Raw genomic sequence first — 17,292 nt, 5'->3', positions numbered from 1 at the left:
TGGAAGGTGGTGGAACTGGGTGATCCTTAAGGTCCCCTCCAGCCCAGATCATTCTGTCATTCTTTGCTGCTGGTCTCAGAAGAGGAGAGGTGGCATCAGGTTTGTATCCCGTCCCTAGACCATGCTGGCCCACAGATGGTCTTTGTCAGGACTCCCTGGAGAAGTCCCTCTGGAGAAGTATCTCTGTGTACCGCTGATTTTGGCTGTGAGCTCACTCTGATGCCTGTCACCACATGAGGGTGCCAGTGCTGTTCACCTGCCACGACTTCCTGCTCTAGCAGTAGGGTCCAGGGTGCAGATGGGGCTGTTCCCTGGGCTCGGGAGAGTTTTGGGGTACATCCCGATCTCGGGGACCCTTGTGTGGATCCGTGCTGCTCCTGTGAGAGAGAGTGGGGCGTTTGGTGTGTTGGAAAATGGGGGTAAGCAGATAAGAAGAGACCCTCTGCTTCTCCAAACATGTCCCTCTGTGCTCACAGCTACACCAGAACTGTCTTCAGGGCAGGGAGACAATGGTTTCCATTTCATTGAAACCCATCACCGATGGATTCAGTAGCCAAGTGCTTGCTGATGCAGTTGGATCGCTATGGCTTGGCCTGCCCAGCTGTGAAATGGAGAAGTGGACCCTAAGCTCTTGAACAAATACAGAATGTGTGGAGGTTTATGGATAGCTGCTTCTCTCAGAGATTTGGATTTGTGTTTTGTTTGCCTTTTATTCAAACTGAAGTTAAAAAAAAAAAACAACACTCTCTCTGGTAGGAAAAGTGAACATAAGGTCTGTCTGGATAAAGGGGAAGCCCTTCTTTTGTATGGTTGCTTAGTGGGTAGAGCATCCTCCCCGAGGAAAGGGGAAAGCCGGGCTTGATCCTTGTTTCTGCCGGAGGGGAGATGCAAACCTCGGGCCACACAAGACCCCAGAGAGCCCCGCAAACAACAGGCTGCAAGCATGTCTGATGCGGAGAGTTGTTCTTGCTCCTTCCTGTTACTTTAAATAATTAATGATTTGATGGAGCAGGGAGTGGAGAAGGCAGGTGTCCTGTTTCCCTGGGGAGCAATCTGTGCGCCCGGCAAGACGGAGTCTTGCGCTTTCTCGATGAATATTTAAGTGTCTTCAGACAAACTGGAACGGCGCCAGCAGGAGTGACTGAGAAGGGCTGAGCCCTTCCCACTGGGTATCCCAGTGCCTGGGGGCTGGGGAAACAGCCCTGAATAGGACAGGGAATAATCCCTGCTTGCACGGACTGTGGAGGTACTGTGCATCCCAGCCTTAGATGGGACCTCTGGCTCTTGCCAGCCTTTTGTTATGCTCTAAGAGATACTTGGATGGAAAGCTGTCTGGATTTAAACTGCCACTGTTAATGTCATTGTCTTCCAGAGCTTGAATCAGCCAGGACTCATCACCCACGGCTCTCCTGCGGGTTAGTGCTGATCTCCGAGGAGGAACAGTGCAGATGCACTGAGAGTTCCCATCTGTTTGTGAGCTTGGATGTTTCCAGCAGGCAGAAAAAAAGGCAATGTAGGCAGTTCCTTCTGTCCTTCCCAAAGTGGTATGTGTTCAGGGGAGGAAGGGACCACGACTTTCTGCTTATATTAAGTACAAAATGCTGTGACAATTTATTAACGACACTGAACATTCGCCTGGTGATCCATTTATTAGCTAACAGGCCTGAAACAGCTCTTGGATTTTCCCACTAATGTTGTAGCACAAAGAATGACAGGGGGAGGTGGTAATTTGACCCCTTTTTGCAAAATATTCCAGACATTGACCCCATCTTCAGGATGGTATTAAAATCTTCGACTTTATTTCACTTGACGAATAATTTTAGCTGAGCCAGCTTTGTGCTCTTTCCCACTTAGAAGTGAAGCTCTCTGTCAGAGAATTTTGTGCTCTTATTTTGTATGCACAGTTTTTAGGTACTGCTTTAGGATAATCTTTATTTTTTATCACATTCAAAAATAATGAGCCAGGCTGTTTAAATCTATGTAATTTTAAAATGTGCCTCTGTTAGCTCCCTGGTTTAGTTGTATACAGTGTGATTTTCAAGCCAGTCAGATTTGCAGTTAGCCATGTAATACAGCCCACAAACCAGTATGTGTTTATGCAGAAACAGTTGCTTACCTAGAGGTTTAGCAAATTGGGCTTTAATTTATAATCTTCCTTTGGAAGCAAAACTGGAAGGTGACTCCTCCTGCCTGCAGCTGCCTGTAATTTGGGAAGCCAAGCTTCTGCTTCTCTGGAGCTGCCCATAGCAGGAGAGCCTGGCTTGAGGAACAGCCTCCATCCTTGGAGGATTGTCATTTTTGGCATGTGCTGCCACAGATGGAAATTGAATATTGCATGGGAGAGGGGATGACCACGTTCCTCTTTCAGTGCTGACGAACTGTTTTTACGTGACAGGGTGTCAAACTGCCCAGTGTGCTGAGATAGCAACCATGGGCTCTGCCTGGCAGCACCTGAGCCAGACCTTTGGGCCCTGTGGTACACAGCTGCCATTGATGAGGAATTGTGTTTGTGCTTCTTTATGTCCCTACTGTGAGTATTCACAAGGGACCAACCATGCCAGTTCTGTGCTCTTTCAGATACGTCCCATTAGAATGGAATACACGTTACAGCTCTGGCTACATGGCTTCATGTGTGGCTCCAGCTTATTTATTTTTTGTCTGAGTTTGGCTTTTAGTTGTTCTGTAGACTAGGTTATTTTTGGTGCTTTCTTTGATAACTCTGTTCCTGTGACATGCTGCGGAGCCAGAACTCCCCTGGGAACATCCCAGAAATGCACACAAACATCAGCCCTGTAGCTTCTAACACTCAACATATGGAGCTTTCAGAAGCCTGGACACCTAACGGGACTCCACAAACCCACTCTGGAAGCCTGAGAAGGGTTCCAGCAGTTTCCTCAAAGGCTGCATTCATTTCCTTGCAAGGCTTCCACAGAGGAACAGCTTGTTAGAGGGACCTGTGGAGCTTGGAAGCTTTGCCAATAATAATTCAGGCCCAATTCTGAAGTCAAATATTTAGCTAAACAGAGACTGTCTGATGACTGGATTAAACACAGACTGCATCTGAGTGAGCTCGACATTTCAGGTTTTTGTCAGTGTCCATTTCAGGAGCCCATAATTCCATTTTTCCTGTCTTCCCAGACTCGTCTCATGCTGTGTAGTGTTTCAGACAGCACAGAATGAGGTATTTCAGCAGAGCTGCTCCTCCTAGCTCAGGAAGCAGCCTGAATCACAAAGTGATGTTCTTTGCTTTAGGCTTAGAAATAATCCAGTATTATGGGATTGGGAGGAAATCATGTTAGAGAAACTGAAGGGTTTGTTTGTTTGTTGGTAAGAAAAAGTCTCAAGGAACCAGGCAGAGATGTCAGACAGGGGGCTGGTGAGTGAGCCTTGCCAGTGTGCTGCATGGTGCTGACACAGATAGCTCAGTCCATATTAACAGCAACTGGAAGTTTGAGCTGGTGATTTGGCACTTCCCTCTCCTGTCACTCTCACTTCCCAAAGCCGATAGGCCTTTAAATCCCTTGTAAAGATAAATGAGCTTAAGCTTCTATGTAGCTTTGAAAGTGAAGCTTACATGTAATTAGCACTGTGGCAGGGGTTGTTCCTGACCATCAGACCACTCCTGTTGATCCCTGGCCTCCACATGGAGCTTACTGACATATGGCCACTACATCTTCCAACTCATTATATTCTCCTTCCAGCTGTGGAGAATTGGGCTCACATCTATCCTGCAGGAGTACATGAGAGGCAAAAAACCACCTCCCCAGTATCTTTTCTATCTGAATGATACCTTAGAAATAACTGTAGGAGAAAAAATTGGTTATTTGTGTGATGCTTGGCTGAGGGAGGTCTATATGAGCCCATTGTGTTCAGACTTTCTTAGTGCCTGAGGACCAGGTTTGACCAGTAGCTGGGAGATTACTGGTTTGACAGCCTGTGTCTCATGGTGCTGATCAGGTAGCAGTGGGCATTGTGTCTGTGCTTTGAACTGTTTGCCTTACTGGAATCACAGAACCTGGTCTTTCAAAGCCAGGAATGTAACAGTAGTATGGTCTTAAAACATCTACTGTATGACCAAAAGCAAATGTAGCAGGAAAGGATCTAAAGGCAGAATATTCTTTTTTGAATTTAAGAAGAGAAATGGTGCGATGGAGCTGGAGTCACTGCGCTCCCTCGTTTGAATGTGATGGTTAACTGAGCAAGTGTTTGGTTATGGGAGGTGGGAACGGCTGCCTCCTATAAACCAAGCTATAATCGGGACACTGAATCCTAATCCCCTCACTGACATGCCTGCAGGCAATGTTTTTATTCTCACTTTACTGCATGTGTAAAAAGAGGGAGGATCCTCTGCTTCCTGGGCCTCTGAGGATTGTCTGGCTCCTAAAGGCAATCTCTCCCTGTTATTTTCGAGACAAAAGTGCAGCTGAAATGTAGGATCTTTTAACCATAAACCCAAAGTGCTAAACCTACTTCCAGAGGCACAGCCCTGAGCTGCTTTTATGCCTTGCTGAAGGACTCAGTGCAAAACTTGAAGTGAAACAGAAAATTGTGTTTGAGGATTTAATAAAAGCTAAGTGGAAGCAAAGGGTTGCTCAGTGATGCCATTGCTCCCTTCTAGTCTGACCCCCATGCAGTCCAACAGGAGCAGGCAAGCACAGTGCAGCTTTGGAAGTGTTTCATTTCTGTCCCTCAGCAATATTCTTCCAGAGCCCAAAACATCTGTCTCTGCCTCCAGCCACATGCAAGTGCACCGAGAGCGTTTTGTTCCAAGCCTAATGAGTAATTTTATGGTCTTGGAATTGGAGGCAGGGGGAGGGGGCTGGGACAGCAGCCGAAATCATGTGTTCTGCAAGGAGCTGTGCTGATGTCAAATTGTAGCCTGATGATTTTTACTTTACTGCAGCCCACCAGGCTTCCCTTTAAAGTCCTCTGCTGGAGTTGCTGGTGATCATGCTCTGACATGGGTTTCTGCATTCCCAGAGCTTCTTCACTGCTGGGCTCAAGAAGCAACATGGAAAATAATGACACCAGTGGAGAGGAGGTGGGGGAGCTCAGCTGGGCGTCAGCTCCGCTCTGTGTGTGGAGAGAGCACACGTGAATGCAGACAGCACACTTTGCCTATCCTGCCTCTGGCTTCAGTGCTCAGGAGGGATGAGAGAACAAACAACCCCGGGCAGATGTGTAATCACATCACTCAGGTGTTGAGCAGATGGTGCTGAGATGTGGTGAGACACGTGGTCTGAGAACAGGTACAGAATGAACTGACTCAAATTGTCACTGATATCAGCAGCGTTTTAAAGCACAACCCCAGCTTTCTCTTTGAGAAGGACAGGGTTATCTGTAGAGAGAGATAATCTGTACACAGCACAGGAAACAGAAGGCAGATGTTGTCATATGTTTATCATATATTTCCACCATGAGGTCTTCCTTTGGGACAGGTTTGCAGATCCTAGGCCCCGGAGCAGGACTTGCGCATGGAGGGACCGTGCTGTGTTTATCCAGGGCAGATTATACAGAGCTCTTCCTCCACCTGCCCAAGTTCTCTTGGTCTGAAAAGCAAGTTTATATTCACTCACTGTGACTCAGCCATAGAGTCTGACTCATTTTCTTGCTGTTACTCATAGAAAAGAAAAGCCAAATGGCAACCAGTCTGTGCCTGTAGCCACCTGTAATTCTCCAGCTTTCTGCTGTTTTGTTCTGGATGAGCTTCTGCTTACTGACACTAACACACTTACCTTGCTGAAACTTTTAATACTTCTTTCTACAGAGGAAGACTGATTAGAAAATAAAATTTTCTACCCCTAAAGTGAAGAGGAAGTGTGCTGAATCTCCATGGCTGCTTGTGGAGTTCCTGAAATGGGACTATTTCAAGTGGACACTTCAAAAAAATAGTAACAGGATGGGACCAGATGGAGCAACCACCGGGCAGAACTGGGAGCAGCTGCAGAATTGCTGCAGCTCGTGAGCTGACCTCTGTGGTCTGGACGAGGTTGCTGGTGGTCTGTCTCTTAAAGGTGCTCAGTACTAGGAGCTCCTACTTCCAGCAGTGATAACGTTTTGGTCACCAGAAATCTGTCTCACCTACTTTCTGGCTGGACTCCCCCCTGCAACGGAAGAACTTGAGCTGCTTGGAGTTGTGTGGGCTGCCAGTCCTCAAAGAAAGGGATGGTGTTTTACTCTGTGTAAGCCTCTGTTGCACTGCCAGCTCAGGAGTCTCTGCTCATTTCAGACCTGGCTGTTGCTCACTTGCACATATTTTGTCCTCTCATCAGGGTGCAGGGGAACACCAGTCTCTGTTTCCTTCTCTTGCAGTGTGATAGGTCACTTATTCTGTGCTAGAGTCCAGAGGAGCATGAGTCAGAGTTGAAAACCTCACCCAAGAGAGGCTTTAGCTGCGAGGTGGGAATTGGTGCCTCCCATTACAGCTGGGCCAAACCCAGCCTTGCCCATTTCAGCTTCATTCCATGTAAAAGCTGCACAAGAGAGCACAGTGCAAAGCTCCAGGTGGGTGGGCTGTCCAGAGGACAAGGAGGTATCCTGGGTATGGAGCAGGGCTATGTTAGAGCTAAGGCAGTTTCCTCTTGATTATGGGAAGCTGGTCATCAGGCTGAGTCTTCCAGAGGGGAATTTGGCCTTCAACCTGGCTCTACCTTCTCAGCAGCCTGCTGCTGGGTGGGAGGCCACCATGGGGATCTGCTCTTTTCATCATTCTCCTGGATCCCATCTTACGAGTTTTGATAAGAATTGTTCCACAAACTCTCAAATGAAAAGCTGGGATTTTGGTTATTTTCTGATGGAAAAATATTTAATTTGCAATATTCTTTGGCACACTTTCAGCTGGCGCACTGCCTTCCCCTCTCTGAAAATATTGCTCATTTTGAGTGCAAATGTTTCTTGTGACTGTTTTTTGGTTTTTTTGATTGCAGTCCCTCACTTGGGTTTCTTTTTGCCTCAAGCAGATGATGGGAGTTGGCCTCTTGTTACCTGGCACTGAGGTGACCCCCTGGGGCTGCCTGCGTGTCCTGCTGCCCTTCATGGCAGAGCATGGCTGAGAGAGGCTGCGGTAGCTGTGGCATGAGGAGAGCAGGCACTGCCCTGCTGCTCCTGGCTGTCTGCTCTTAATACCCGCCACCGCCCCAGCTCTGGCAGCCGTGCTTGCAAAAAGCTCTGCAGGCAGTGGAAGTGAGCTGGTTTCTTCATGACAATGTAGTTATCCTTTTAAGGGAAAATTCCCTCCGGGAGCCAACCCTCAATTACCTCCTGCTCCAGTGCCTTCTTGCTGGAGATGGCTTGTAACACAGCTGAGTTACAGCCCCAGGAACTCAGCTGAGTGCCCAACCGCTTGGAAAAAAAATCATAATTAAACTCTGTTGGCCTCTGTTGGTTGCTGAATCTAGAAATTGGGGTCAGAACCCAGTGGCTGGCTCTCCTCATCAGTGCATTTGTGCAGAACCAATCTGATGATGCTACATCTTCAAACCCAGATGCTTTCTATTCCCAGGGTATTTCTGGCATGTTCAGACCCCTGTGTGCTTGTTCTTCCCTAAAGCAGTTTGTTGCAATATTTGGGAGCTCTAGGTAGGACAGGACTGGTAGTAATTAACCAATGCAAGTATCTGCTGAATGCCAGGAAACTGGGGTAGGCAGTGGCTGCATTTCAATTTGCTGTTATTCACTGTGGTGAATGGGAAGGGTCCTCCAAGGGTCTTGATTTGGAGGCTGAACAATTCCTTCTGTTCTGCTGACGTGTCTCACAGTCCGCAGGAAGGATGTCTAACCAGGATGGGGCTGCTGTGGATGTTGCCCTCTGCCTCTGTCTCAATGAGCAGAACAGGAGCTGTAGAGAACAGCCTGTGCTCCTTCTATTCCATAGGAGTGGTGGCCTTGGCTGCAAGCCCCCAGATTTACATCTCTTGTGTTTAGTGCTGAAAATACTTTGATTCCAAACAAGCGGCTTACTAGAAGAACGTGACATTCTTAAATGCAAACTTGGTACAGGAATGAGACCAGACTCCTTACAGACGTTCTGGGGATTCCTTTTGATGTCTGCAAATTTACTGGGATTGTGTGGGCATTTTATTTCATTTAAAAAACCAACCCTGTACCTGTGCAGCTGCTGTTGTCTTGAGAAAAAATAAATTACCATAGCTCGTGGACTGCCTGGATCATCTCAGAATGAAACAATGCCCTTTTGAGGAGCAGGAGGAGCCAGGCTGGAACCTTGTGCCTCATTTTCAATAAAATGATCAGGAATCCTACTTTGCCTAGATCAGACTGAAAAAGCTTTCACATCTTCTCAGCTTTCCCAAGGGCTTAATTTTTCTTCCCTTTATCTAAAGCAAGGAAAAACATTTTTAAAATTTTAAAACTTTTGTGAGAAAACAAGAAGCAATCACGAGTTCCATCAAAATATGTAATTTCATATTTTAAAAAATGCTTGGGTTAGTTACTTAAGAAATTGTAAGCCAAAGTGTTGAAATCATGTTTTCCAGCTGCAGAGCAAAATTGTCACCTTTTGAAATGTCAGCTTCTCAAAATTATTTTTTGTACAGTTTTTTAACCAGCACACCTTTCCATATCTGCAGTCCTCTGATAACAGCCTGGCATTTCTGTTTTGACCTGGAAATGTTTTGCCAGAAAATTTCTCACCAGCAACTCCCATGAGGCCCTGATTCCACCCTGGAAGGTGGGTGGTTTTGAACCCACCTGGATGGAAGAGCAGAAGTGTGGCTAAGCTGAGAGCAGTCATGCCCTTTGAATACATGACTATTGCTTGCACTGCTGACCTTTCACAAGTTCATTAGCTCTTGGCCATGGAAAACAAGTGGAATATATTTGCCTTGCTCAGGAAATTCAACACATGCTGTTGAAAATTCAGCGTTGCTCCAGAGAAAGAACCTGTCAAAAGCTCTGTGGTTGGAGAGAAAGGTTTATGCATGGGCTGGGCTATCTCCTGTGATCTCCCATATGACATCTGGCCATGTTTTTCCTTTGAGCTTCTCCTCACCAGTCTCTTGCAAAGCTGTACAATACATGAAGAGCTGGGCAGTGCTTTGCTGTCATGGTGATGTGGTCTAAACAAACCCAGAAGACTTTGCCAGCATTTCAAAACTCACTTCTTGTTGCAAATGAAACAGCTGAGGAACTTGCAGTTTTGTTTGCACAGATCCTTGCCCAGTTAGTCATGCTGGCTTGCATATCTGTTGGACTTCGGGAGATCTTCTCATGTTTTATCAGTTTCAATGATAAATATCCCAGTGTGTGCTGGTGTGCTAGATAACTTGTATCTAAAACAGATTAGGATTTGTCCTCTAAGAAACATTTCTTTCTGTGCAAGGCACGTTTCTCTGGAAGGAAAAAATATTTTTCCTCCAAACCTAGAGTTTTTGTGGAGTGGAAAAGGAAAAATATTAATATCGTTAAGAACTTCACAAGCATCTGAAACTATTTAGAGGGAGACCAAGAGGGAATTAAATGTTTCAATAAAGGGTAAAGGAAAGTCAGTTATCAGCATTCAAATATCCTCATTTCTGGATATGTCCTGCTGTGTAGTTCTGTGGGGAAGGAGAGTTTGAATCTGTTTGCATTGCATAAATGTCATATCCTTACCCATGAATGACAGCTAGTACTTGGCATTGCATTCCCACGTCTTGCCCTCTTCCTGCCTCTGACCTCTTCTCCTGATAGTCTCTGCTCCACATGGCTTTGGCTTTTCCCCCAGAATATCTCCAAAATATTTCAAGTTCTTATTTCTTGTTTTAAATGAACAATATCTTTCATATCATATATCATAGATATATACAGTATTTTTATAGTATGTCTTATCCACTTAAGGCCTGGGAATACAAGTTCTTTAACTGTCATATTGTCCAAAACAAGCAGAATTTGGAGGTTCAGCCCAATCCCTGTTAAGGGTTACAAAAGTCATCAAAGGACAAGTTCTCAGAATTGGCTTTGTTTGTTTGTTTTCTTCTGTTTTTAGAGGCACTTCATGTGGTCATTGGATATTCTGGTTATTCAATGTTTATTGCAAAATGTCACTAGTTCACCGACTAAAAATAAAAATATCTGCTGCAGGAGAATGGGTTTGGAGCCCACCCTTTCAATGTTCTGTGCCTTTGCCTTCATTCTGCAGGATGAGAGGCTCTGTCATCTCTCCTGGGTGCATCAAAAGGCAAAATTAATTCATGGCTACAAAACACCTTTAGGTCTTTGTACTGGAAGACACTATAAAAAAATCACCACTAGTTCTAGCTTTGAACATTTTGATGCCTTTAATTCATTTATTTTGAGATAGTAATTTTAAAATTAATTTTAAGAATGCCCGTGTTCTGAAGCACAAACATCCTTCATGAGCATGGGGTGGAAATAGGGAATGTAAAAATGGGGATTGTGGATGCAGGGGATGTAGAAACTGGATTGTGAATCTGACGACGGTGGGAGTAAGGATTTTCTTGGCAGCTGCACAACTAAAACTTTGGGAAAGTTTCTGTCAGCACAGTTTTGAGCTTTCTAGAGCTTAGTTGTTCTGGCAGAGAAGGGGCATGAGATGGAAAAGTAAGGAAAGATGAGAACTGAAATGTAGACCAGAAGGAGAGGATCCATTTTGGGAGAGCAGACCAGGCTGAGGAGGTGTGAGCAGGGTCTGCAGGGGCACCACACTGATCATCTCACACATCTCACAAGTCCCCAGTGAGAGGAAAGCCAGGGTTAAAGACCTGAATAGCCTGTGAGGTTCATCATTCCTTGAGTCTGTTAATGTTTTGTAACATCTCCTACCAGTGGTTATCACAGGAGTATGGTGGCTTGTAGCTGTAAGGTAAGGCTCTAGAACACAGTGACTAAGTTTCCTGGAATAAATTAAGCACTGGCTTTTTGAAGTGTGTGAATTTTCACAGCAAAACAAAACAATGATCACCATTCTCTAAACACTGTGGCTACCTTTCCATCTACGAGTTTTATGAGTGTTAAACTGGAAAGGGAAATGTTGGAGAGCTTCACTCTTGATGACTCATGTTTAAGATAAAACACGCTTTTTTTAATAGCAAGAATAATTCGTCATCAGTGTAGGCTAGCTCAGGCTGTAGTAAATCTTCTGGTCCCCTGGGACTGGAAGAGATCTTTCTACTCCTTTTCAGTAGAAAATTATTGAGTTCTCTAGGATCACAGTAAGGAATCCAGGAGCTGCATTGTCTGTTTCAGAGTTTATTGCACAAGACAGTCCCTTCAAACCAGTAAACCATAACTATCCATTGAATTAAGAGCAAGTCAGACAAATTATTCATATGACAATATTATGTATGTATCCTTTTGCATTTTTTAACATATTTTATTATTTCACGTAGTGCTAGACATTTCCCTTCATTATCAACACCAATTTCAGTCTGAAATATGACGTGTTGTGTGTTTTCTTATGAGGGAAGAAGAGCATGCCTTTCTCTACAGTATATCTTTAATAAATTACCCTGTGTTTTGGGGGTTCCTTTGAGGAACATCCCCTTTCCCAACAAGGGGTTAGAGGGTTTGCTAACCACAATTTTTTACCCAAATGAATGTTCTTATTGTGCAACAGGATGGCACGTACTCTTGCACGCTTTTCCCTGCTTCCTCATGACTTTTGAAACTACTTCTTACCTACTTTTGTCCCATTTCTGACCTGTTATTCCAGAAGGGAAGCAGTAACTGTGATGCCACCCCCTTCTCTTGCTGCAGCTTCCTGGCATCTGGGCAGAGGAACAAGGCTCTGGTGTTGCTCACCACCAAGGGAACGAGTGCTGAGTGGGCTCCACATTCTGCAGACACCACTGAGTCCACATGAAGGCGTTAAGAGCAGCCCAGCCAGCTCTGCTGGAGACTGCACTTGGTGAGGTGACACTTCCCACTGCTTTCCAGAAGGAAATCCTGGCCTCAGCCATGCTTTCTGGCCAGGACAGCCAAGCTGGCAGGCAGGGGTGAGCCAGGAACAGCCCTGTGTGCAGCAGCAGCTCCAGCTCTGTGCCAGCAGCAGCCCCAGTGTTTCTCCTTCCTCCTGTCTTGTGGTTAGCACAGCACCAAGCTCACCTTAGCCTGACCACAGCCTGTGCAGCATTCCCTCCTTCAGAGCAAAGCCTTAATGTGCTGCTTCTGGTGGCACTTCCTTGCTCCTCTTTAGGACAAAGTTACTCTGAAACAGCAGATTTTTAAAAGGAGGTTTTATTGCCAAATCTCAAAGCTCTTTACAAACAGGAGACAAAGTGCTGCCTTTCCACGGGCTGCAGCAGCTGCTTTTCAGATCGTCATCCACACTTGCTCACTTGCAAACTCACTTCCTTCCTGTCACAGACATGTAAACTGGTGGCACAGCCCAAAACACAGACTCACACTCCAGCACTCCAAGCCCAGAGGGTTTTCAGGCTCAAAACCCCCTAGCCTTAGTGCAGCCAGGAATTAGATGCAAGTTTAAACGCATGTTTAAAGGAAGATTAAAAAAAAAGTGCATGGTGGCAGGATGTACACTGAAGATGGGAGTTGCCATAGAAGGCTGGATGTTTTAGGATGAAACTGCTAAATCTATTAGAAAAAAACAGTTAAAACCAAGAGTCTCTACTCTAGCATTTGCTGCAGTAAAGTTACTGGGTGATAGAGAGATGCCACTTAAGTTATACCTATTTACAAGACATAATACAAGTCCAGTAAGGTTTGTTAGTACAGCATATACAGTAATTAGCTGTAGGTTGTAAAATTATTTAATTTGCCCATTTCCTAACAGGTAGAGGGTATTTATCTGTTAGGATTCCTACTGATGGCTATTCAGTAAAATGTCAGACATTTATTCATTAGAATATTGAGTATAATATAAAAATATACAGTAAATATAAGCACATCCTGTAGGTTTGGCTGTAACAGAGAGGGATGTCTGGGTATTTTCACCAGCGCTTTGCCAGACGAGTATCCACAGAACACACTGCCACAAGAAAACACTGGAGAGAGCAAAAGCATTTGTGTATAAATTAGGGGACTGAGCTACCCCATAAGCTGTTGTCATTCTCCTGGATTTCAGTGCCAGGCTTTGATTTGCCTGTCCTGAAGTTTAGGATTGCCTTCAGCTTTGGGATATGAACCTGTACCCAGAGTTTGCCCTGGTTTGTGTATACTCTCATTAGTGTGAACTGGGTTTTCCCCCATCTCTCTATTGTTACAGAACTGCATCTTGCAAAAGCCTGCCTGCTCTCTGGAGCTGATGTCCCTGCACTTCCAGTGCACACCAGGTTCTGACAGCTCACATTCATACCACACAGTGTTCGGTAAACAAAAGTGCACATGCAGAAAAATACATTTAGATAGCAGATAGGCACTGAATATTGTCTGTGTTCTTAGCCCTTGTCCTAAGTGTGTCTGGAAAGGTGAATATGACCCATAGTTCACATTGAACCCACAGCAGCAAATGGCACAGGTCCAGAGTTTGCTTTGTGCCTGAGGGTGGGCTTAGGACATTGGAAACTTCTTGCCTCAAAGCAAAACTTTTTGGCACCTGAGCCCTGAGTGTTTGACCATGTAGAACTTTCCATGTGACAGAATAACAAGTTAACTCTCATACAATATCTATGTCTGTCTTGAGAGGGGGGACTCGCTACCAAAACCAAGGCGAGTTTAACCAAAAGAGGCAGAAGCATCAGTTATGGTCACTATCTGTCTCGCTGGCTCCAGGTGGTAGAAACCAGGGTATCTGGAAGCCCAAAGCCAACCTTTCTGTGCTCATACCTGAAGTACCTATGCCTAGCCTAAGAGGAGGCTCAAACCAAACTTTACTGCTGCTGTGGTTGGTGTTTGCAGCCCCCTGCAGACTTGTGGGACCTGGGCAGTTAGGAGAAAAAGAAACAGATGAGCTAAGAACAAAGTGCTGGAAAATGAGAGAAAAGAGTTTAGGTAGCACGTTGCTCCTTAACACCAGACTGGGAAGATTGCCATTTTCCATGTTTCCAGAGCCTGGCTGAAGCACAGGAGAAGCCCTCTGGGCTGTCACACAATTCTCCTCAAAGCAACGAGAGGGAACAGGGGAGAGGGCCCAGCTCAGGCATGGGGCCACACAGTAGCAGTGCAGAGACACGATTTTGCCACTGCTGTAATCACTGAGGACCACAAGAACTGTGGTGGACAAGGGAGGCTGTGGGAATTATGCTGGAGCCTTCTGCAATGCCTTCCTCAGACCTTTCTATAGCAATGCATTTTTATTTTCTTACACTTAAGCCATTGGGACCAGCCCCAAAGTTTTGTGTGCAAAATGCCTTTCCCTCCATGTGTGTAAATTAGAGAGATCTGGGCCAAACCATGGCTCTCAGGCTGGCCAGGACACAGCAGGTGTTCCATGGGAAGGGAGATCTCACCCAGTCCCACTGCTGATGTGCATGCTCCTGTCAGTTACATCCCAAGACAACACTAAGGGAACACACATCCCCAGAGCTGCTTTGTGACAGCTCTCCCAGGAAGCTCCTGGGGATCTCCTGGACACAGCTTCTCCAAATGCCTGGCTATTTGTTCCTTACAATGCTGAGGGAATTCAGAGTTATCAGATAGGTACGTTCCTCAATAATAAATATGTTTTCTTGCTAGAAGACACTTTCACAGGCCAAGTGTAATCTCAATTTCCCTATTAATGAAAGAGGAACAATCAATACTTGCCTGGCAATAATGCTTTGAGGCTGGTGTTCCCTCACACAGTGCTTAGCACACCTAAAGCACTGCAGAGCCAGCCTCAAAGTGCCTTCATGCAGCTGCTCCACATCAGGGACACTACTTGGAGTCAGGAACTGGCCAGTTTGGTTTGCCTCTGTGTGAGGTCACTTTTTAACTGTGGATGTGGTTTTATGAGTATCTTTGGAGAAGATTAAATGATTTATCTTTACATTCCTAGATGTCACTGGGCCAGGTGGTCTGGGAAACCGTGCCAGCAAGCGAACAAACACTGACTACATTTATCCTGAAATGATTTAACTGGGAAAAACAGATAGGTGCCAGTGTAATCTGGTATTTGCTTGCCTGTAAATACAGAGAGACTGGGGCTTTTGCTAGAATAGCCATTCTGATCCTTTCAAAAAATCTGGCTTGGTCTGATTACCAGTAATTTTTAAAGCCTGATCCATTGAAAGGACTTTGGACAGAATTCTTAAAGAGCATTCACATTTTTGAAACTGTTCACTGTCCTGTAACCTTCTGCTGTGCTAAGAGGATTAGAACCAGACTGGTACATACAACATGAAGAAAGAAAGATGCTATAACTGAAAGCTCAATTCTGTCCCATAAACATGGTGTGTGCACAGCAAAACACCATCTTTAAACACTGGCCTAGCAATGGTACAAATCATAAATGCAAATGTTTAGCTTTGATTTTGGGAAAGAAGTCTCTGCAGAATATGTCAGGGAGCACTTCTCCTGTAAAGAGTCACTAGATCCTTTTGCTTTTCTTTCTGTTTCTGTGTTCCTTCTTTTTTCAGTTCTCCAAGACCTTTAATTTCTTGCAAAACTTGTGAAGCTTGCCGAAGCTGTTCTACTGCCTCATTGAGCAACGTCTCTGCCACCACTGGGGGTCCATTCCCCTCCTGGGCCTGTTCCAAACCTTCACGTAAAACCTTCTGCAGAAGCTTTTCTGCTTTTTCCCTTTCATTAGCAACCTTCTCCTCCATTTTAGCTATGCATTGATGGGAATCCTTCGGGAAACCTTGGCCTGGAAGTGCTCTCTGTTTATTTTTGGAATCAGAGAGCAAGTCTCCCAGAGAAGAACAGCGAAGTTTGAGAACTGAAGTGTTTTCTGTAGAATCTTTCTTCTCAATAGTTGCTTTTACACTCTCATGGTCTGTTTCTGTAGCTAAGGAAGTCTCTGTCTCTTCTGCTGAAGTTTGCTGTTCCTTCTCAGCTGCGGTCCTCCCATTTCCTTCTTCTGTTTCAGCTGCCAGGGATGTGAACTCTGCTACCTCGCTGGCTGTGATCCCATTCACTGGGGGCTTGGAGCTGCCAGACTCCTGCTCTTCCCAGCCCCCAGCTTCCAGGTCACCCTGGCTGGAGTTCTCTGTGGCAAGCATTTTCTCTGGCAAAACCTTAGGAGGAACAGGAGGCTTTGAAACATCTGCAGCAGCAATCTCAGCCAGGTTGTCTTTGCCATCATCTCCTGATGATTCCAAGTCTTCTGTCTTTTTAGGTTCAATGGTTGGTTGGTCCCAAGCTACTTTCAGCTTGTCTGGCACACTCTTAGGAAGTGGAATTGGAGCTTTTGATATAACCCTGTTGCTGACCTCAGTGAGGTTCTCCTTGTTCTCACTTGGTGCTTGGGATTCTTCCATGTTGTCCTCTGAACTTCCAGAGTCCTCTTCCTTGGCATTTACAGTGTCCTTTGATTTGATGCTTTCCTTAAGCTTCTTATCTGGAGGCAGTGGAGGACACAGAGGTTTTTTATGTTCCTGGTCAGGAACATTGTTCTCTGCTTCCTGGTTTTCTTTTGTGCCTGTGGGTTTTGTGGGTGGCATAGGGGGCTTTGGAGTTTCTTTCTGAGGTGGTTCATTGTCACTTTCACTGACAGTGGAATCAAAGGTTGGTGGTCCATTGTCTACTATATCCAGATCTAGTCGCAGGATACCATCTGATGTACACTTGGCAGCCTGAAAAACAAGAGAGAAAGTTTTCAGTTTCTATCCTTGATCCTGTGTTTCATCCTTTAACTTCAAGTTAAAGTGCAAAACCCTTGCAACCAGCATGGCAAGCAAGGGCTTGCTGCTTCAAGCTGAGAGAGTTGGGGCATTTCAGACAGGAGAAGAGAAGGCTTCAGGGAGACCTTAAAGCCCCTTCCAGTGCCTAAAGGGGGCTTCCAAGAGAGCTGGAGAGGGATTTTTCACAAGGCCATAGAGTGATAGGACAAGGGGGAATGGCCTTAGGCTGAAAAAGGACAGGTTTAGATTAGATATTCAGAAGAAATTCTTCACTATAAGGGTGGTGAGGCCCTGGCACAGGTTACCCAGAGAGGTTGTGGACTCCCCATCCCTGGAGTGTTCAAGGCCAGGCTGGAAGGGGCTCTAAGTAACCTAGTCTAGTGAAAGGTTCTTTGCCATTGCAAAGGTGATTTTTAAGGTCCCTTCCAACCCAGCCCTTGATTCTAAGAAAAGTGCAGAACTTATTTTAGTACTTCTTTTGAAAAGACTGCCTTAAAACCTGTACCACAATAACCTAATTTCTTGGTTTTCCTGTGGGTGCTAGTGTTAAGCTCTGCCTTTTTATTATTTGTCCTGTGGTAGTGGGATCCCTCTCCCCCGTTCATTTACAATGTGC

At 45.4% G+C, this 17,292-nt stretch overlaps 1 protein-coding gene across 1 annotated transcript in view; it reads right to left on the bottom strand.

The window, feature by feature from the left end:
• Nucleotides 1–12,176: 12,176 nt before the first annotated feature.
• The window catches only part of PLEKHO2 (pleckstrin homology domain containing O2), a 26,822-nt gene continuing 21,706 nt past the window's right edge, over nucleotides 12,177–17,292 (bottom strand). Inside the window, exon 6 of the mRNA XM_039723321.1 lies at nucleotides 12,177–16,628. Coding sequence (XP_039579255.1) covers nucleotides 15,393–16,628 — 1,236 coding nt within the window. The 3' untranslated portion in view covers nucleotides 12,177–15,392. The remainder of the gene's footprint in view (nucleotides 16,629–17,292) is intronic.

This window comes from Passer montanus, unplaced genomic scaffold, assembly GCF_014805655.1.
Source record: "Passer montanus isolate IOZ18808 unplaced genomic scaffold, ASM1480565v1 scaffold5, whole genome shotgun sequence".
Lineage (NCBI taxonomy): Eukaryota > Metazoa > Chordata > Aves > Passeriformes > Passeridae > Passer > Passer montanus.
This window is presented reverse-complemented; position numbering and strand designations above follow the sequence as displayed.